Source organism: Macaca mulatta, chromosome 3 (genome assembly GCF_049350105.2).
Source record: "Macaca mulatta isolate MMU2019108-1 chromosome 3, T2T-MMU8v2.0, whole genome shotgun sequence".
Lineage (NCBI taxonomy): Eukaryota > Metazoa > Chordata > Mammalia > Primates > Cercopithecidae > Macaca > Macaca mulatta.
The window spans coordinates 156,923,319-156,945,541 of record NC_133408.1 but is presented as its reverse complement, the minus strand read 5'-3'; the positions used below and the strand labels follow the sequence as shown (position 1 = coordinate 156,945,541).

The window sequence follows — 22,223 nt, the reverse complement described above, 5'->3', positions numbered from 1 at the left end:
CATTTGGCTGCACATACTGCTCCTCCACATACCTGGCCCCCAAAAATCACACACAAAAAAACATGATAAAAATGTGAGGGCCATTCAAGAATATGCTGAGATGGAATGTATGGCAGATGCACTTTACAGCAGTAACTCCAGCATACCCTAAGAATGGCTGTATGGTCTAAGTAGAATGTGTGTTCGTGTTTGAGCTTCCAAGCTAAGGAATCTGGGAGTGGGCAACCCGAAGATTCGCTCCTTATCTACGAAGGACATCTGAACGCCTAGCCCATTCCTTGGAATGCAGGCTGAACAGGGGATTAGAGACCCTTTGGGGTTAAGTGGAGGTTGCTAGGTGAAGGTTGCTAGGTGGAAATTATAAAGTTAAAATGCTATTTATGCTTTTTATGCATAAATAGCTTTTTATGCTTTATTATACATAAATGCTTTTTACAAACGGTAGCAATTTTCCTGTCCAGCCTGTCACTCATGGACTGCCCTGTAAGTTCTTAGTAAACTCTATGTCTCATTTGTTGATTCTGGGTCTCTCCTTCGACCCCTTAAACACAGTGCCATCCCTATTGGAGCCAGTAGGGGTCCAGCACAACAAAAGTCAGCTGTTACTCTTATTGTTGATTCTTTGAAAGTACTAGATTTTACCCTCTGGTTGTTCTTAAGATTTTCTGTTGGTCTTTTTTTTTTAAAAAAAAAAAAAAAACAAAAAACAAAAAAAACCAGCTTTGCTATGATATCCCTAGGTATAATGGGGTTTTGTTTTTGTCCCACAGGAATTCTTAAATCTGTTGTTTGATGTATTTCATTAGTTTGGGAAATTTTTCAGGCACTATGTCTTAAGATACTGCTTTTTCTTCATTCTCCTCTCCAATTGAGATTTAGACCATTACATCTATATTGCATTTGTTTCTTAACACTCTTTCCTTCTTTTATCTTCTCCATATTCACACTGGGTATTTTCTTTTGGTCTGTCTTCCAGGCCATTAATTCTCTTCTGTAGCTAATCTACTGTTAAACCCATCTATTAGCTTTTCAATTTCATTAATCTTGTTTCTTAGTTCTACAATTTCCGATTGCTTCTTTTTTTTCCCCTAAAGTTTAGGTCTTTAATTAATTTTTCCTTCTATTTTTCTTCAACAGTAATCACACTTATTCTAGAGCATGTTTTAACATCTGTAGGTCTGGATTTTTGTTTGTTTATTTGTTTGTTTTATTTTGGTCATTTGGCTCTGTCTCCTAGAATGCCTGGTAACTTTCGGTTGAATGCTGGATATTATATAAAAATTTGGTACAGGTCTGTTTGCTTCCAGAAAATATTTAATATTCTTCTGACTGATAGTTAAAATAAGGGCAGGTCTCCTCAATTAAATCAGGGATTAAGATGATTTTAGGCTGGATTTCAGGATCCATTTATTTTCTGTTATTTTCCACAGTCTCAATTCAAACTTGGGGTGTTTATCTGAGCCACTCTCCCTTTGAGGATCATGAATGCCAATTTTTATTTCCTCTGTTATTTGGCTGAAAGCCCTCTTAGCATCTAGTTTTAGCTTGGTGGTTGTAGTCTTCTTCAGCCCCTGAAAATACTTTGAAGGCAGAAGTCCAACAGAAGATCACTTCTCTGCAGGGTCACCTTTCTGTTACTCCCCTTTTTCTAGATTCTTGAAGTTCTCAGTGCTTTAGTAGACCTGAACTCCAGTTTTTGTGTTGGAGTTCCCCATCACCATAAGAAGGTCTAAAGGTACTGCTTTCTCCTAATGCTACCCAGGAACTGGCAAATGTCTAAAGGGAAAAAGTGGAAGGGGATATAAGACTCAATTCAACAAATGCTGCTTTTCTCTCCCGGAGCTTGGCTTCTCCTGTTCTGGCAACTTTGGTTTTTCTACTGTGTCTATAAGCATATTTGTATTTTATCAGCTTTTACAGTCTTTTTCAGTGGGAGGTTTGATCTAACAAAACTTTTCTGATAGGTGGAAATGGATATCTAATTCCTAGCATTTTATCATTGTCAAAATTTCCTTTATCATAGTTGTTTTATTAATCTCTCAACTATAAACTGAGTGTTTTAAGCAGATTAAAAATATCATATAATACTGAACTGTATGCAAAAATATGACATGAAGACCAACCATTTTAGCCTTGGTACAGATGAGTGACAAATACATCATGGTGAAAACATATTTTTTCTGTCGGACTGAGTTTTGCTTTCTGCACCAGAATAGCATCACTCAAGTCTCTATTTATGAGGTGGACAAGCAAGATTGTCGCAAATTTTCCATTACTGACATCGATGGAGCCATGACAATTTGGGATTTCTGCTTTTCTTTGAATGCCCTCTAGTGGAAATTTTATTGAAATGAAATAACCAGAAATTGAGACTAACGAAAGGTTCTGTATCATCCAGAAATAAAGTTTAATTATGGTTATATAATGTACATAAACTTTATTCTTTTTAACCAACTCTTATTTTTTTTAAGTTTTATTGAGATACAATTATGTAATGTAAAGCTTAAAGTGTACAGTTCAATGGTTTAAGTATATTTATGGTAGTCTGCAACCATCACCGTAATCTAATTTTGGAACAATTTTATCATTCCCAAAAGGAACTTAATATGCATTGGCAGTCATTGATTCCCACCCAAACCTCCCAACCCCCACCCCTTAGCAACCACTAATCTACTTTATAATTCTATAGGTTCCCCTGTTCTGGACACTTTACATGTAGCCAACTCTTGACTATAAAAAAATTTGAGGAAGCCTGGTAGATGAAGAAAAAAATCACTTAATGTCATTGGTTTTTAAAATTGGTTTCTGTTACACAATTAATACATGCTAAACGCTAAGAGTGAGAAGATGAAAGACGCAGTACTTACCTCAAGAATTTGACAGTACTAAAGAGATTCCAAGGCTATAAGCATTTACAACATAGGAAGATTAGAGGTAATAGAAAGTGTCTCTAGGAACAAAAACTGGGAAAACTTAGATGCAGATGACAAGTGAAAACGTCCTAGAGGTTCATTTCTCAAACTTAGTTGTTTTTTGTTGTTTGGTTTTGGTGGGTTTTGTTTTGTATTTTTTTAGCATTTAGTTTCAGCTTTGTTCAGTTTTGAGAGACAGTCTTGCTCTGTCGACCAGGGTGGAGTGCAGTGGTGTGATCCTGGCTCACTGCAGCCTCGACCTCCTGGGCTCAAGCCATCCTCCTGCCTCAGCCTTCTAAGTAGCTTGGACTACAGGTGCATACTACCATGCCTGGCTGATGTTTTTAATTTTTTGTAAAGACAGAGTCTCACTATGTTGCCCAGTCTGGTCTCGAACTCCTGGTCTCAAATGATCCTCCTGCCTTGACTTCCTAAAATGCTGATCTTACAAGTTTGAGCCACTGTGCCCAGCCTCAAACTTTGTTTTGAAGAATAAGTAGGAGTTAGCCAACTGAAGATCATAAAAATGAATATTCAGTTTAGAGGGAGGTGCACATGCAAGTGGAGAAAGATGAAAGAGCCTGTTTCATTTAGGCAGTTGTAAATAGTGAATCTAGAAATACTGTAACCAGATCATGAGATATTAGAGTAGAAAGTGGGTCAGAATTGACCCACTTTGGCAGAGGCGAGATAATAACCTGTGTAATCCTACTGAGAGATATGAATTTTATCATGAAAGCTATTGAATAATTTAAGAATGAACATACTAATATTTTGTAAAGGTTATTCTGACAGCAGATTGAGAACGAATTGGAATCAAGAAATCCAATTAAAAGATTATTGCGAGAGCAACTAAACAGTGTTTCGTCAGCACTATACCTGCCAGTATGTATAGAGGTACTTCTCTCTCTATAATGGCTGTACAGTATTCCACTGTATGGATGTGATATCTTAATCCAGTATTTCATTGAAGAACACTTGGATTGTTTCCATTTTTTAGTTTCACAAAAAAAGTACTACAGTGAACATCTTTGGCAAGTTGGATAGATTTTTTGATAGAACACATTCCTAAAGTGGAGTTGCTGAGACAAAGGTAGATGTGTATTTAGAATTGTGATAGTGTTATGGGAAGGCAGGCCTTGAGCATGAGATGTCCAGGTTCTTGGTGTGTTGAACAAAGAGTTGAGCAAAATGCACAAAGTAAGAAAGGAACGAAACAGCGAAAGTAGGGATATATTGAAGCGAGGTAACACTCCACAGGATGGGAGTGTTTTAAGCAGATTAAAAAGATCAGATAATACTGAACTATATATAAAAATATGACATGAAGACCAACTATTTTACCTTTAGTACAGAGAAATGACAAATACATCATTTGTGGTTCAGGAGCCCCACTGACAAAGTTTTCTGGGGTTTAAGTACCACTTTTGAGGTCCCTATTGGCCACCCACTATGTGGATGAAGGATTTGGCCTGTGGCCGATTAATAGCTGCAGTGAGTTCGCCTGTGGCCAACCAGAGGCCAGACTGGACTGGCACCCTATGCAGATAAAGGGATAGCCTGCGCTTGGCCCACGGCCAATCTGTGGCACTTTCCCTTTCCACCTGAGACTTAGTGGAATGGAGAGGCTTGTAGACGGAGTAGCCTTTGATCCTTGTTACTAGGCTGTGGAGAGATAGGGATTTTTCTTTTGATCCAGCTTTAGGAAGTTAGCATGAATTGGCCTTAGGTTCTCTGCCTTCAGACCCAGTGTTTTCTTCCAGCTTTGGGAAATTAGCATGAATTGGCCTTAAATTCCCTGCCTTCAGACCCTATTCTTCTGCCTTAATAGGTGTTACCAAATTGTCTTCTGAAAAAATTGAAAACCTTTACACTATCTCCAACAGTACTTGAGAGGACATACATAGTGACAGCACTAGATATTTTTTTTATGTTGTGAGCTTTACTGTTTGATTTGCAAGTAATGATGCCTCATTTTAGTTTGCATGCTTTTTAATAATACTTAATTGATTAGTCTTGCATATTTTTGTAAGTTGTTTGTATTTCTTTGTCTACTAATTAATTGCCTATGTACCTTGTAGTTTTGCTGTTTGGTAGTTCACATGTTTCTTATTGATTAACAAGAATCTTTTGTATATTGGATCTTTTAGTTTTTTATTGTGTTTGGTTTGGCATGGTTTGGTTTGGTTTGGCATGGTTTGGTTTGGTTTGGTTTGGTTTGGTTTGGTTTGGAGACAGAGTCTCACTATGTTGCCCAGGCTGGTTTTGAACTCCTGGGCTCAAGAGAGCCTCCTGCCTCAGCATCCCAAGAAGTTGGACTATAGGTGTCTGCCGCCATGTCTGGTAGGTATTTTTAAATTCTTTTAGTTATTTTGATTATTTGTATTAAATTAAATAATTTTATTTTTAATTTAATTATTTTAATATATGTTGTAGATGCTATTTCTAGTTCGGTTTTTGTTTATGCTTTAAATTTTTTTATGTTGTGATTTTGAATGCATTTTTTGAGAAAAAAATGTCAGAAAGATAACTTACAAAAAGTGTGTTAGGCTCAGAGATTTTAATAGGTTACTTATTTTAAACTTCCAAGGAATAGATTACATTAATACTATCAAAACCTAAGGGGAAAAAAAAAACCTTTCATTTCTTGTTTATAAAGCAAACATAACACTGATTCTGAAATCCAATTTAAAAAAGATCCACTTAAAGAAATCTTATATGAACATGGATACACAAATCTTAACCACGTAATGAAGTATTAGCAAATTTAATGTTATCGGCAAATTAAATGAATAATATACCTGATCAAATTGATTCAGGTCAACTATACAAAAATGGTTCAACATTAAGGAAATATATAAGCAGGTCAGAGGATTTTTAAGGTGGTTATCATTATAATAGATGCCAGAAAGATATTTTATAAAAGTTAAAATCCCTGATTTTTATAACCTTAGTAAAATTTGATTAGATGAGTAGCTCCTTAATTTCACAAACATATATCTGAAGATAAAACAAATCACATGTTTAATGGAGAAGCATTAGCAGCATTTGCATTAATGTCAGCAACAAGGCAAGGATGCTTGTTATAAGCACTTTTAGTTTTACCATTGTTTTGGGAACTGTAAGGCAATTCAGTTATGTAAGAAAAGTACAAGATGTAGTTAATAATAAAAATACCTATTAATTACTGAGAATTTACTTTGTGCATGGTACTGTTCTTTGTTACTAAACATTATTTTCTCATCACAGATTGTGATACTAACACAAATAGGTGCCACAAATGTAGAAACTATTTTATGCTCATAGAAAGTTGTAGAAACTGAGGCAGTGAGAGTTTAAGAAACTTATCTAAGCCAGTAAATGTTGGAGGCTAGATTAGACCTAGGCATTCTGACTCCACAGCTTAACACTCTAAATCAGAGGTTGGCAGACGTCTTAAGTTTCACTGGAACACAGCTGTGCTCATTTGTTTATATATTGTCTATGGCTGTGTTCATGATACAACAGCAGAGTTGAGTGGTTGTGACAAATCCCTGTATACATCACAAAGCCCAAAATATTTACTGTCTTGCCCTTTACAGAAAAAATTTGCTGACTGCTGATCTAAACCATTGAACTATGCCTCTAATTAAACTATTAGATCTTTTTATTAGGAAAAGGAGAACAAAATCATGATTTTTAAATTGTATTAATGTATGCTTGGTAAACCGAAAATACTCAACTCAGAAATAACAATCATAAAGTATAGTAGTTTCTACAAAACTAATGTGCAAACTTCATTTGATTTCCAACTCACAAGAAACGAAAAGCTTGAGAATATAATTTATTATGATTTAAATATGTGAAAGATCTAAATGAAAATTTTAAAACTACACCAAGTAAAATAAAAGAAGATTGAATAGACACGTCATGTTGGCTGGATGTTGGTTGTCATCTTGACTAGGATGACTCAATATTTAAAAAGACTTTTTTTTAAATCTAAATTTATAGAATTAAACATCTTATTCAGAGTGCCAAAGGGATTGTTTTAACTTGATGAAATGATTCTAAAAATTCTGGAAGAAAAACATGACCAAAAAAAGAATTTTTGGAAAAATAGGCTTATAAATTCAAGCTCTTAAACTGAGAATATGCTAAAGTCTTGCCCTTCCACAGAAAGCTTTAGATATAAAGGTATTAAAATATTTTGATAAAGTTAGTTTTGAAACAAAAAAAGTTATCTCTGCAATGGAAAAAGAGTAACTCGCCAAAGAAAGAAACAGATGGGCAACTCTAGCAATACCTAAAATCTGCATTACTGATAGACAAGGTTATCTTATCTTCTGTGTTTGGAGGCCTTTGCCATAGACCAGAAGGTAGGTGCACAACCATAAATCACCAAAATCTGAAGAATATAGGTATCATGAAACAGGTACAACAAATTCAACAAAAGAGTGACTTAAGCTAGAGAAAGTGGGAAAAATAGAGGAATCTAAAAAGGCCTTTATTCCTGAACAATAAAATAGGGATTTGCCTTCACAAAATAACAGCAGATATTAAAAAACAAGAACAATGAATTATGAAAAAAGGAACTATTGAATATTAAAACTAAGTATATGTGTAGAAGAGGTAGAAGAGTAGATGGGACTCATCTAATGAGCTGATTAGTGGACTAGAAGATAGAGGTGAGGAAATATCCAAGAATATAACACAAAGGGCTAAAGAAATGGAAAGTATAAAGGAAAGGTAGAGACATGGAGAATATTTCCAGAAGTCCTAACATCTATCAAATAATAATTCCAAAGGAGAAAATAGAAGATAGACTATATTTGAAGCAATAAAGACCAAGAATGTTTCCCAGCTGAAAACAAATTTGTAGGATTGAAAGAATTATTGAATAAAATATTTATATACAAATAGATATATATACATTTTTAATTAAAATATGTAGACACATCACAATAAACTTCAGAACATTAAGAATGAAGGCAAAAATTCTCAAAGTTGACTACAGAAGAGATTACTTATATATCAAGAAAACTCCTATCAAGAAATGACCATCTTGGCCAGGCTTGGTGGCTCACCACTGTAATCCCAGTGCTTTGGGAGGCCAAGGTGGGAGGATTGCTTGAGCGCAGGAGTTTGAGACCAACCTGGGCAACAGAAATTTTAAAAATTAGCCAGGCATGGTGGTGCATACCTGTAGTCCTAGCTACTCGGGAGACTGAGGTGGAAGGATGGCTTGAGCCCAGGAGATCAAGGCTGCAGTAAGCTATGATGGTGCCATTGCACTCTAGCCTGAGTGACAGAGCAAGACCCTGTCTCCTAAAAAAGGGGGGCCGGCATAGGGAAGAGTATTTATGTTAAATTTGTATTAACTTTCCATCATAAGTTTGGTGTTCTAGTAGCTGAGGAGCGAGTGAAGCAAAATAAAAGTAAACATCTCTTTTCTCATGAAACTATGTATAGTTATTGATTAACTTTTCTCTTTGTTGAATAGTAAGGATAAGCTTTTTGGAGAGGAGAGGACTTAAAAGTAAGTACTGTACTTGAAGAAAATAATGAAATTAAAAGCTTTCAGATCAAGTGGGTGGGAGTGAAACTAAGAGAACTTGATCAATCTAACAAGGTGATTCCATGTCCAAGGAGACATGGAAACATGTATTTATTATGGAAGCATGATAAACAGAAGGTGCAAAAGTGTCAGAAATAAATCCAGCCATATTAATAACTAAGAAAAGTAATATAATCGGTAAAACTCACTTATTAAAGTAATAGTAACTCTCATATTGGCTAAAAGCAAAATCCAGTGAAGTCACACCTAAAATAAAACATTACATTAGAGTGGAAAATAAATAAAATGATTTTTTAAATGCCATTTATTCAGCAAATATTTATACCTGGTAAAAAAAAAAAAATACCCCAGGGTAGTAAATAAAATGCAAGGCAAAAATTACTTAAGGGACCAAAGAGAAAATGATGTTTTTAGAAGCAACAATTTAACAAGATGGTTTTAATATATATGGCTTTTAAATATATAAAACAAAAACTAGTAGAACTAAAAAAAGAGTGGAACATCCATAATCATATTTGAAGACTTTAATATATCTCTTAGAAAAACATTAGACAAAAAATATAGAATAACACAATTAACAAGAGTATCTAGTTGATATTTACCTAGAATTCTGACTTTAACATAATTTACATGCATGGATTATTTTCAACATAAGTTACGTCATAGACCACAAAGAAAGTCCTTAAGAATTTTTTTTTTTTTAAATGATACCTGGCCAGGCACAGTGGCTTATGCTTGTAATCCCAGGACTTTGGGAGACTGAGGTGGGCAGGTCACCTGAGGTCAGGAGTTCAAGACCAGCCTGGCCAAAGTGGTGAAACCCATCTCTACTAAAAATACAAAAAAATTAGCCAGGCATGGTGGCATGCACCTGTAGTCCCCAGCTACTCAGGAGGGTGAGGCAGGAGAATTGCTTGAACCTGGGAGGCAGAGGTTGCAGTAAGCAGAGATTGTGCCATGCGCTCCAGCCTGGGTGACAGAGTGAGACTCCATCTCAAGAAAAAAAAAAAAAAGAAAAGAAAAAAAAAGTTATATCTTAATAATTTCTGGTAATTTCTGGATTAATTAAAATAGAACTGGTAAAAGTGACAACACAAGGCCTTTATATCAGAACTTGGGTGATTCAGACAAAACGCAGAGGAAATTTCCTCAGAGAAAAATAATTTTAAATTCACTTATTGGCAAATTAAAACATATGAACAGTATATTATTAATGTTTAAAAATGACTTTGCTTATTGTATTATTTCCATACCTAGAAAACCCTAAAGATTTCCCCCAGAAGACTCCATAAACCCTGATAAATGACTTTAGTAAAGTCTCAGGATACCAAATCAATGCACAAAAATCAGAAGCATTTCTATATACCAATAATGTTCAAGCTGAGAACCAAATCAAGAATGCAATTCCATTTATAAGAACTGCAAAAAAATAAAATAATTAAAATACCTAGGAATACATCTAACCAAGAAGGTAAAAAGATCTCTATAGGAGGACTGAAAAACACTGCTGAAAGAAAAGGATTTTCCATTCGTTTTTTAGAATACATCTAACCAAGAGGTAAAAGATCTCTACAAGAGAACTGAAAAGCACTGCTGAAAGAAATTATAAATGACAAACAAATGAAAAAGAATTCCGTAATCACAGATTGGAAGACTGCAGTATCATTAAAATATCTGTACTGCCCAAAGCAATCTACAGATTCAATGTGATTCCTATCAAAGGACCAATGTCATTTGTCACAGAATTAGGAAAAACTATTCTAAAAGTCATATGAGGTCGGGCATGGTGGCTCACACCTGTAACCCCAGCACTTTGGGAGGCAGAGGGCAGACAGATCACCTGATGGCAGGAATTTGAGACCAGCCTGACCAACATGGTGAAACTCTGTCTCTACTAAAAATACAAAAATTTGCTGGGCCTGGTGGTGCATGCCTGTAGTCCCAGCTACTTGGGAGGCTGAGGCAGGAGAATCACTTCAACCTAGCAGGCAGACGTTGCAGTGAGCTGAGATCATGCCACTGCACTCCAGCCTGGCAACAGAGTGAGACTGTCTCAAAAAATAAGAAAAAAAAAAATGAAACCAAAAAAGAACCTGAGTAGCCAAAGCAATTCTAAGCAAAAAGAACAAACCTTGAGGCATCATGTTACTTGACTTCAGACTATACTAAAAGGCTGCAGTAACCAAAACAGTATTGTACAGGTACAGACATAGACACATAGACCAATGGAACAGAATAGAGAACCCACACCAACAACCAACTGATCTTCTTCAAAGTAAACAAAAATAAACAATGGGGAAAGGATACCCTATTCAGTAAATGGCACTGGGAAAACTGGATACCCATATGGAGAAGAACGAAACTGGATTCCTACTGCTTACCATATACAGAAATCAATTCAAGATAGATTAAATACTTAAATGCAAGACCTCAAACCACAAAAATCCTAGAAGAAAACCTAGGAAATGCTCTTCTGGACCTTAGCCTATGCAAATAATTTATGACTAAGTTCTCAAAAGCAAATGCAACAAAAACAAAATTTGACAAGTGGAGCCTAATTAAACTAAAGAGATTCTTGACAGCAAAAGAAACTATCAGCAGAATGGGAGAAAATATTTGCAAACTATGCATCCAACGAAGGACTAAATACCCAGACTCTATAAGGAACTTAAATCCGTAAGAAAAATAACCTCATTAAAAAGTAGGTAAAGGACATAAGCACTTTTCAAAAAAAAGACATACAAGCAGTCAAGAAACATGAAAAAGTACTCAACATCACTACTCATCAGAGAGATGCAAATCAAAACCACAATGAAATACCATCTCACACCTGTCAGAATGGCTATTATTAAAAATTCAGGCTGGGCGCAGTGGCTCACACCTGTAATCCCAGCACTTTGGGAGGCCAAGGCAGGTGGATTCCAGAATCAGAAGTTCAAGACCAGCCTGGCCAAGATGATGAATCCCAGTCTCTACTAAAAATACAAAAATTAGCCAGATGCGGTGGCAGGTGCCTGTAATCCCAGCTACTCAGGAGGCTGAGGCAGGAGAATCGCTTGAACGCAGGAGGCGGAGGTTGCAGTAAGCCAAGATCGTGCCACTGCACTCCAGCCTAGGTGACAGAGTGAGGCTTCTTCTCAAAAAATAATACATAAAAAGTCAAAAAATAGCATGTTGGTGAAGCTGCAGAGATAAGGGAAACACGTACACTGCTGGCAGGAATGTAAATTAGTTAAACCACTGTGGAAAACAGTTTGGAGATTTCTCAAAGAACTAAAACTAGAATTACCATTTGACCCAGCCATCCCATTACTGAGTATATACCCAAAGGAAAATAAATCATTCTACCAAAAAGACACTGCACTCATTATGTTTATCCCAGCACTATTCACAATAGCAGCTGGGCATGGTGGCTTATGCCTATAATCCCAGCCCTGTGGGAGGATCGCTAGAGGCCACAAGTTCGAGACCAGCCTGGACAACATACAGAGACTCCATCTCTACAAAAATAAAAAATTTAGCCAGGTGTGGTAACACATGCCTGTGGTCCCAGCTACCTGGGAGACTAAGATGGAAGAATTGCTTGGGCTTGGGAGGTTGAGACTGTGGTGAGCCATGATTGTACCACTGCACTACAGCCTGTGTGACAGTACAACCCTGTCTCAAAAAAAAAAAAAAAAAAAAAAAAAACCCACTGTTACAAAGATACAGAACCAACCTATGTGCCTATCAAGACTGGATAAAGAAAATATGCCACATATAGACCATGGAATACTATACAGCCATAAAAAAGAATTAAGCCGTGTCCTTTGCAGCAGCATGCATGCAGCTGGAGGCCATTATCCTAAGTGAATTTATGTAGAAAAAGAAAACTAAAAAAAGGAAACCAAATACCACATGTTCTCACTTATTAGTCGGAGCTACCCATTGGGTACACATGCGTATAAAGATGGAAACAACAGGTAACTTGCTTAAGTCCAGCTACTGGCTACCCATAAACCAAGAACAGAAGAAACAACATGTGGTGAAAGGAAAGTAATTTTATTTATCAAATGCTAGCAATTGGAGAATGGCCAGGCTCATGCCTTCAAAAGACCATTCCAACTTTTTGGGCTAAATGAAGGGGTTTAAGAAGGAAAAGGTGTGGAAAATATGCAGGAGTGTTACCTGAGGGTGCAGGTCTACCTGTCTTGTTTCAATGATTATCTTGAGAAATTGCCTGTCCCGAAGGTCTGGTTTGCCTCATCCTGACTTTGGCCTGGTAGTGGTAGGCTAACTGTTCGTAACTACCCCTAAGTGGGAGCTGTATCTCTCTGCCTGGTTTATTTCAAAATTGGCCCCTGGATTACCTAAGCAAGCACATAAGTAGATAAGCAAGCACTGTTCATTGAAGTGCCTGGTGGGAAAAGTAGAAACAAAACGTTTCAAAATATGTTTCAAAGCTGAAAACAAGAAAGGAAAAAAAGTTTTAAAATGCATTTTGAGGCTGGGATACTTGGTTAAAAATAGACACTGGGGAATCCAAAAGGGAGGAGGCAAGGAGGGGTCAAGGGTTGAAAAACTACCTGTTGGGTACTATGTTCACTACTTGGGTGGTGGGATTAATAGAAGACCAAACCTCAACCTCAGCAACACACAATATACCCATTAACCAACCTTAACGTGTACTAAAAAAAAAAATGAATCTAAAAAAAAAAAGACTTCTGGATCCAAATTGTTACCTAGACAACTGTAAGTCAGATATATTCAAATACATAAATACATCACCATCACCATGTATTTATGTATGCATATATGCAAATACTGGGTGCATTTCTAATAAGCAGTAATAGATTTCCTGGCTTTTATATTTTTACTATAAGTTGTATTGTTTTATTTTCATTTCATGTTGTTCATTGCTAGTATGAAGAAATACAATTGATTTTTTAAATATTGCTCTTGTATGCTGTAATCTTGCCAAATTCATTAGTTCTAGTAATTTTTTTGTAGAGTCCATCAGGTTTTCTGTATACATCATGCTGTCTGTGAATAAAGACAATTTCGCTTGTTTTCCCATCTGGAGGTCTACCATTTTTCTTATTTTTCCTTGTCTTGTTCCACTGACTAGAACTTCCAATAAAATGTTGGGTAGAAATGTGAGAGCATACATCCTTGACTTGTTTCTGATCTTGGGGGAAAGTACTCTTTCACCATTAAATATGATGTTAACTGTAAATTTTCCATAGATGATTTTGTCAGGTTGAGGAAGTTCTCATGTATTCCTACATTGCTGAGAGAGTGTTTTTGTTAGAAATAAATGTTGGATTTTGTAAAATACTCATTCTGCATTTGTTGAGGGTTTTTTTTTTCATTTTTAGTTTGTTAATATGGTACATTATATTGATTGATGTTTCAAATATCAAACCAGCCTTGCATTCCTAGGATAATTTCCCTTAGTCATGATGTATTAACCTTTTTATGTGTTTTTGGATTCTGTTAAAATTTTTTCAAAACATTTTTATTTTCAGTGAAGATTATTGGTTTATAGTTTTCTTTCCTTATAATGGCACCCTCTAGTTTTGGTATAAGAGTAATTTGTGCTTCATAGAATGAGTTGGAAAGCAGCTTCTTCTCTTCAGTTTATTGGATGAGTTTGTTTAGAATTGGTGTTGTTTTCATTAACTGTTTGGTAGAATTCACCAGTGAAGCCATCTGGCCTGTTATTTTCTTTGTGGAAAATTTAATTTAATTTATAATTACTAATTAAGTTTTTAAAAAATAAATCTAGGTCTATTCAAGTTATTTCTTTTTGAGTGAGCCATGGTAGTTTGTGTATTTTGAGAAATTTATCCATTTCATCTAACCTGTCTAATTTATTGGCATAAATTTGTTCATAATACTTCCTCATACTTCTACAATCTGGATAATCTGTACTGATGTTACTTCTCTTGTTCCTGGTACTGCTAACTTGTTTCTTCTCTCTTTTTTACTTAATCAGTCTAGCTAAAGGTTTGTAAATTTTATTGATCTTCTCATAATAAAGATCTGAATAAGAATAAGGAGTTAGCAGTATGAAGGTCTGGGGACAGGGAAGAGCACTTGCACAGTTCCTGCAAAGGGGAGATCTTGGCATTTTCAAAGACAATAAATTGTAAGTGGCCAAGAATAGAAGCATGAAGAGGAGTTACAAGGCTATGGCAATAATATAAGTCAGAGAAAGATGATGTTGTCTTGGACCATTGCAGTGGCTAATGAGGTGAAGAGAAGTGATCAGAAGCAGATTATGAAGGTGAAGAGAAGTGATCAGAAGCTAATGAGGTGAAGAGAAGTGATCAGAAGCAGATTATGAAGGTAGGGCTAATAGGAGCTGCCAATGACTTGTACTCGGAATGACAGAGAAGAGTCATGAACTATGCCTAGTCTTAAGCCTGAATAATGTGGTTAATGGTGGCTTCATGAAATAGGGAAGACTGAGAGGAGCCGATTTGGGTTATTATAGGGGTAAGTGCAGTGGAGATGAGACATCAATGGTTTGGACTTAGATGTAATGAAGAATTTGAATTAGAATGGTTAGTTAATTCAAATAATTTGTTGTTGTCATGCGTGTGTGTATGTGGGGGTTTTTTGTGGCTTTGTTGTTGTTGTTGTTGTTGCTGTGAGACAGGGTCTCACTCTGGTTGCCTAGACTGGAGTGCAATGGCATGATCTTGGCTCACTGAAGCCTTGACCTCCCAGGCTCAGGTGATTCTCCCACCTCTGAAGTAGCTGGGATTACAGGTGTGCACAACCACACCCAGCTAACTTTTTTTTTTTTTAAATTTTAAGTAGAGGTAGAGGCGGGGCTTTGCTCTGTTGTCTCGAACTCCTGGAGTCAAGCAATCCACCCACCTCAGCCCCCCAAGTGCTAAGATTACAGGCAGGAGCCACCACACCTGGCAAGTTGTATATAATTTTTTACGTTTGCTTAAGTTATCCAGGAAATTCAATCTTTACTTCATAAAGATTGTCTATCTAATGAAGCCACTATGTAAGAGATATTCAAGGTAGAGGAGGCAATGTTATACAACTGCCTTAGCATATAATTTCACATAAAACATTCAAATTATAATATACCATGAAATAGAAGAAACAAATATATAGGAATTGCTTTGTGCTAATAAGGACATTGGTGTGAAGTGATCAGATTTCAGGGTATACCTTATGCTAACAAGCCTTACAGAGAAATAGTCTATTTGTAGGTTGTATATGTAATGTGAATAACCAATAAAAACTTTCTTGGTAAGATCAAAACATGGAGCTCTGAAATTATTTATTTTTCTTTTCCAAAGTTCTTTGTGTATAAATCAGATCTTGAGGACGACTCAGGAAAATTGGACTCAGAATCTCAGACCTCCTTTAAAACAGACCATGATGTTATGTTCAGCCCAAGTAGAGCTGATAAAATCTGGTGTCCTTGGAAGAGGCCCAGAAGCTGACTAACTTCCAGGAGTAGAAGGATTGAATCTCTAATTTTGGGAAATGATAAACTACAGAGAAACCACTATCCTCTCCCAGAAAGTACTCTTAAGAGAATATTAAGCTGGTTAATCTATTGGACTTATCTCTTTTCTGATTACATACAGTAAGTCTCCCGGTCAGAATAAAATTCTTTCAGTCTCAAACTAAAGTAGAATCATAATAGAATACATTAAGGAATAAAGTTTTTAAATTTACATTTTTGTTTCAGCAATCCTCTAAATAAAATGTAATAAGCATTTAGTATTAGCAAATCCTTTGAGGGCAGGGACCTTGTTTGTGTCACTCATTACTATATTCCTAGCAGAAGCATAGTGTGGGTACTCTGATAATTTTATAGATGAATATGTATATTAGTGAGACTTCATAGTAGAAAGCATGGCTTATTTCATGTATTTTTTAATACATTTATTCACTAGAGGGTGCTGTGTAAGCATTCAGCACTTTAAAAGTGTCATCTCTTTCACTTGTACTTATTTGCAGGAAGATTGGATTTTTAAATCACCTGATTTAGCAAAAGCTTTCATTTCTTTTTCTTTATTTTCAAAGTAGTACTGGTGGTATTGTGTATGGTTAAATTAATGAAAATGAGAGATTAATGGCAGCATTAACACAAATGTTTCCTTTCTTCCTCCTCCTTAGGAGACTTATGACCCCAATCATGTATGCTGCTCGAGATGGTCACACCCAGGTTGTTGCTCTCCTTGTTGCTCATGGAGCAGAAGTTAATACCCAGGATGAGAATGGTTACACTGTGAGAAACATTTTTACAATGTTTCTTTTTGTTTCTGTTATTATCAGTAATCCATTTTAAAAAAAGAGTTTTAAGAAGTAATAATTACAAAAGGGCTGGAATATAATTGCTATCTGGTGAAAAAAAGCAACAGTTGAAATAAAAGGCTGGCATGGTGGTTGACGCCTGTAATCCTTGCACTTTGGGAGGCCAAGGCGGGCAGATCACCTGAGGTTAGGAGTTTGAGACCAGCCTGGCCAACATGGTGAAACCCGGTCTCTCCTAAAAATACAAAAAATTAGCCAGGCATGGTGGCACGCGCCTTTAATCCCAGCTACTCAGGAGGCTGAGCCTGGAGAATCGCTTGAGCCCAGGAGACAGAGGTTGCAGTAAGCCGAGATCATACCACTGCACTTCAGGCTGAAGTGCAACAAGTGTGAAACTCCATCTCAAAAAAAGAGGAATTAATTGACTCTCTTAGTCCTTACTCTTGATTAAAAAAAAAAAAAATTGTAACACACAGCAAAATCTGGGCTCTAAAATATACCTAAGAATTCTTTTTTGTAGAAAACTGGTGATTGGCAAATAAATCCTTTTATTCCATAACATCAGTTAATTGTATAAAACACTGGTTTTAAAAAATCAATGAGCTTTGCAGTCAGCTTTGCAATTATAACTTTGGAAATATGTTTACATTATATTGTAAAATCAAGAGATTGCATCATTCTATTAATTAACTATGTTCTCTTTTTTATTGTGTCATAAATACTGTTAAAAACTTTTCCTGTCTGTCTCATATACACTCCTTCTCTTTAAACAATCTTCTTTTTCCCCCCACTTACAGGCTTTAACATGGGCAGCACGTCAGGGTCATAAAAATATAGTTTTGAAGTTGCTTGAACTTGGAGCTAATAAAATGCTACAAACCAAAGATGGAAAGATGCCAAGTGAGATTGCAAAAAGAAACAAACATCATGAGGTATCCTTCTGTACATATTAAACTTATTTTTTGTGGCATGTCACATTATCGTTTGTAGAACTTTTTTATTAATTTGTTAGAATTTACAAGGGTAATTATAGTGTATCTGGCAATTATTAAATGTTTAAATATGTATCTTTCCTCCAGCCAGGTAATGAGAACTTTATTTTGCTAGAGTATTCATCTTCTGTGAAACAAGAGGCACTTATAATACAGTAATTTAAAAGCTCTATAAAAGAGTAATAAAATCTTATTCTGGCCCCAGGAATAAAATTGTAATATACTATTTAAACATTTCAAACTGGTCCAGAATTTTAAGTTATTGAGTGAAAGCTAGTAAAATGCCAGTTTGAACTTGTAACTAAAACATTCTTTTGTAAGTTTAATTAATATATTAAAAAATTTAAAAATTAAATTATTTAAGCAACATTTACTCTTATATGTGTGACAGGGCATACGATAAAGTGATAATATACCTGGATGTATAATCTATCATTTAGATGTTAAGCTCAATAATAAATACTTGCCATACATTAAATTACTTTATCAATATAAACTTTTGGTCTGAAGATTAAAGCTGTAGCCACAAGTCTGTAACTTGTAAGCAAGGATCAAATATAGTACAATAATAAAACTAAGTTGTTTAGTCCGGGAGTTTGTAACACTGAGTTCCTGAATTTGAAAGCATGTAAAATTCCAAAGATTCCGTCATGTAATCATCAAACCAAGCCACATTTACTGCATATAAAGTAACTTCCTCTAACCTTTTAAGCAGTCTGATAAACATGGCTATCATTTTCCAAGTATTATTCTAATATTTTCAGAATTATTATAGGGTAAACAGTAATCACTAAAGCCCTGTAGAACTTCAAAAAGGAATTTACCATTTTTCTTCTAAACTTTGAAAATTCAAAAACTTAAAATTATTTTATTACATTGTTAAATGTAGAGTAGATGACACCAAACTTGACATAAGAAGTTTATGAACATCAAAGGTTATTTTGAGTCATAAATCATTTATTGAAATGAGATTTGATCTTGTATTTTGGCTGATTACATGATATAACCTTTACTTCCTAAGAAGTTAGATTTTAAAACTCAGGAATGTCACCATGTATTTTTGAGGTGTTCAGTTAGGATTTGTATACATTTAGTCACGCACATTACTCTCTTCCCACTTAGCAATGTTTTCAAAGTACTATCTTAATATTTAATCTGAGTCATTTATCCAAATGGAATTTTTAGTTTTGCTATAGATCTTACCAAAAATAGTAATTACTATCTTACTTTAATTTTTACTATTTTGAATTAGATGTACTTTTTTCTTTTCTGATTATTATTATAGGTCAAGGAAGCACTTACCTGATATCCCAATTACCCTGATTTGTTTATTATGCATTGTATATGTGTATCAAAATATCACATGTACCCCCCAAAATATGTACAACTGTGATATATCAATTTTTTAAAGTTGTTATCAGGGTAGTAAATTGTGAAACTTCTGTCCCACTTACTTGCTAAAATTTCCTTTCTGGATATGAGATAATCGTATGTTTGGTTTCTTTTAACTCTAAGTTATAGTATGCAATGTTAATTATATTTGAATGATGTTAACTTTTTTCAGATCTTCAACTTACTTTCTTTTACTTTAAATCCATTGGAAGGAAAACTTCAACAGCTAACTAAAGAAGACACTATTTGTAAAATATTGACAACAGATTCTGATAGAGAAAAAGATCACATTTTTAGGTAATATAGCATGTTTTAGTTCAACAGAATACCTATAAGTAAAACTTGTGTATATTTTACTGTAGTAAATGTGGTGACTTATTTAAAATATATGGTATTTTAAATGTTTACAAGCATTTTTAAATGTCTGGGTTTTTAATGTTCTCCAGAATTTTAGAAAATTTTTATTCATTTTTATGTACTAACACTAATGATAATAACTTTAAATGTAAACTTGAAGTACGATATCAACAATAAAATCTATTTTTAAATGTTCTGAAATTATATTAGTGTTCAAACAGTATTACACCTTGTTTTCTAACTATTTTTAGTACAGTTCTAATTTTATATGCTAAAATTAAACATACACTTTCCCCCCCAGAACACTGCTGTTCAGTACATGGCCAAAAATAATTATCTCCTTACCCCATTTAAAGTTATTTACATTTTACTTACTGCAATTAAAGAGGTGTGGTCCCCCCTCCCGTTTTTTGTGGGGTTTTTTGCCTCAAACACGTGGGCTCAAGCAGTTCTCTCACCACAGCCTCCCAAGTAGCTTGGACTACAGGTGTATGCCACTGTGCCAGGCTGAGGAGATTTTTATGTGCAGAAATTTCACAAGGTGTACATACTGACATATATTTTCATTTTGGGGAAAGATGAGTTATACTCCTCATACACCTTCAGTCACAAAACCTTACTCATTCCTTTGATATAGCATAGGTCTGGTGTGCAGATTGCACATATATGCTACATGAATTCATCATTCGTATTCTCTTGCAATATAAATATATATTTATTTGTGCATTTATAGTCTGTTCTGAAATTGACATTGCTATAAATGTATACAGTTCATATACAGCATTTGGAGATCTGGAAGTATTTTTACATGGTATTGGACTTGAACATATGACAGATTTACTAAAGGTAAGATCTTATATAACCTACAGTGAGTTATGCATATATGTTAGTTTGTTGGTTACTGTAACATTAGATATTAATTCATAAAATGTCTATAAATAACTGCCTATTCACTTTTCTCCGTAATTTGTAGTACATCCCGATTTTAAATTTGAAACAAACATTTCAAAAATGTATTATTCTAGAAATTTTCATAAATTAGAATCTGAAATTAAACAGTTTTTACCCATTGTCTAACCTTCATATACACCTGAGTCCTTAGTTTGTTTCTGTAGTTGCTCATCTTCATGAGTAGAATATTGGAAGAGCATGATATTAAACCAAACACACCTGGTATCAGATTCTTGCTCTGATGTTTAATCACTGAAATATGTGACTTACATATCTCATTTGCTTCATAAGGATAATAATACCTAGTGTAGGGTTGTCATGAAGGTTAAATCAGATCATATGCCAAGGACTGTCTGGGTGTTTTAAGCATACATTATGGGGTTTGAGTCCATGACAGTTATTATCAGCTAGGTGGGGATACTGAAGCAGTAAAGCGCTATTTAAGATAGACTCCTCTTTGGAGTGTGCACATTCTGTTAAAATATTTCAGAGTTGGGCTTCATTGTATAATCTTCAAATGTCTCCCTATTTGGAGAAATCTTGAATAAAACTACATGATGGTTTAATGTGATACAGTCAGAAATTTAAAATATTCATAAAACATAATTTCTGCCAAATTTTATAGAACTGCTTTTCTTTTAATGTAAGCAAATATGAATAGTAATCATTTGAATCTGAAAACCTAGCTATGTTTATACTTTTTAGGTGAATAGTTATTATGATACTCATTACTGTCTACTTAATATTATAGTTCTATATCTACATATCCTGTTCCCTCTAGAAAACTGGAATTTGCTTGAGAGTGAAGCAAGTAACTAGCTTATGAACACTTGCCTACTTCTCCTTCTACTATTTTAATTATATGGAAAGGTGGCCTTTTTTTTCCTTTTATACAGGAAAGGGATATAACGTTAAGACACCTTTTGACCATGAGGGAAGATGAATTTACAAAGGTTAGTATCAGTTTCAGAAATTCCTGATATATTGTTTGATGTTTTTAAAATTATGGATCCTTTTCTCTTTAAAATACTAGGGCTACAGACAAAAGATTGCTCTTTTACTGTGTCCTTGATTAGATATGATTACGCATAACCATATCTAAAGTCTTGTGTTAGTGTTAAGTTACTTTAAGAACACGTAATGACTTACAGTTTGGGTTGTTTGTTTGTTTTTTTCAGATTGTCATGACATCTGAACTAAAACTGATCCTTCAGTTTCAAATGTGAAATAGATTTGTAAACTGGGGCACTTACAAATAAGAGATTGTTTTTCTATGTATATGGGTATTAACATATGTCTCCCAAGCCTTTTGTTTGGTTCTCAAAACTGTTGAGACCTTTTATTTTGCCATCTAGTATTACCTAATAACATATAGCTGTGGGATGTGTTAGAGACACCTTGATAAATAGGATATGTAAAAAGCAATGATCTGAGTGCATGACCACATGGGAAACTTGAAATTTTTAATATCACTAAAAATAAATAAGCATACTACAAAGCTAACTCCAGTATAGAAAATTTAGTTTAACACTAAAGGTAGAATACAAACAAAGATAGGACTTGATTCTCATTTATCACTGATTTTTAAATGAAAATTTGAAGGCAATTTCGTTTTACTGTGTTTTTTGAAGTATTACAAATATTAAGTTCTAGTAATTTGTTTTGGGAGTCCATCATAGTTGTTATGTATTGCAAAAAAATTGGCTATAGTTATTATATATCTAAATATTTTAATGCTGTAACTAACATCAATCACAGTTATAAGAAAAACATATATTTTTTTAGAAATGT

The 22,223-nt window shown here is 34.7% G+C and overlaps 1 protein-coding gene across 1 annotated transcript in view; it reads left to right on the top strand.

Annotated features, from left to right (window-relative positions):
* The window catches only part of ASZ1 (ankyrin repeat, SAM and basic leucine zipper domain containing 1), a 64,781-nt gene that overhangs the window by 25,553 nt on the left and 17,005 nt on the right, over window positions 1-22,223 (top strand). Inside the window, 5 exon segments of the mRNA NM_001168607.1 lie at window positions 16,603-16,714; window positions 17,538-17,672; window positions 19,297-19,421; window positions 20,252-20,327; window positions 21,329-21,385. Coding sequence (NP_001162078.1) covers window positions 16,603-16,714; window positions 17,538-17,672; window positions 19,297-19,421; window positions 20,252-20,327; window positions 21,329-21,385 — 505 coding nt within the window.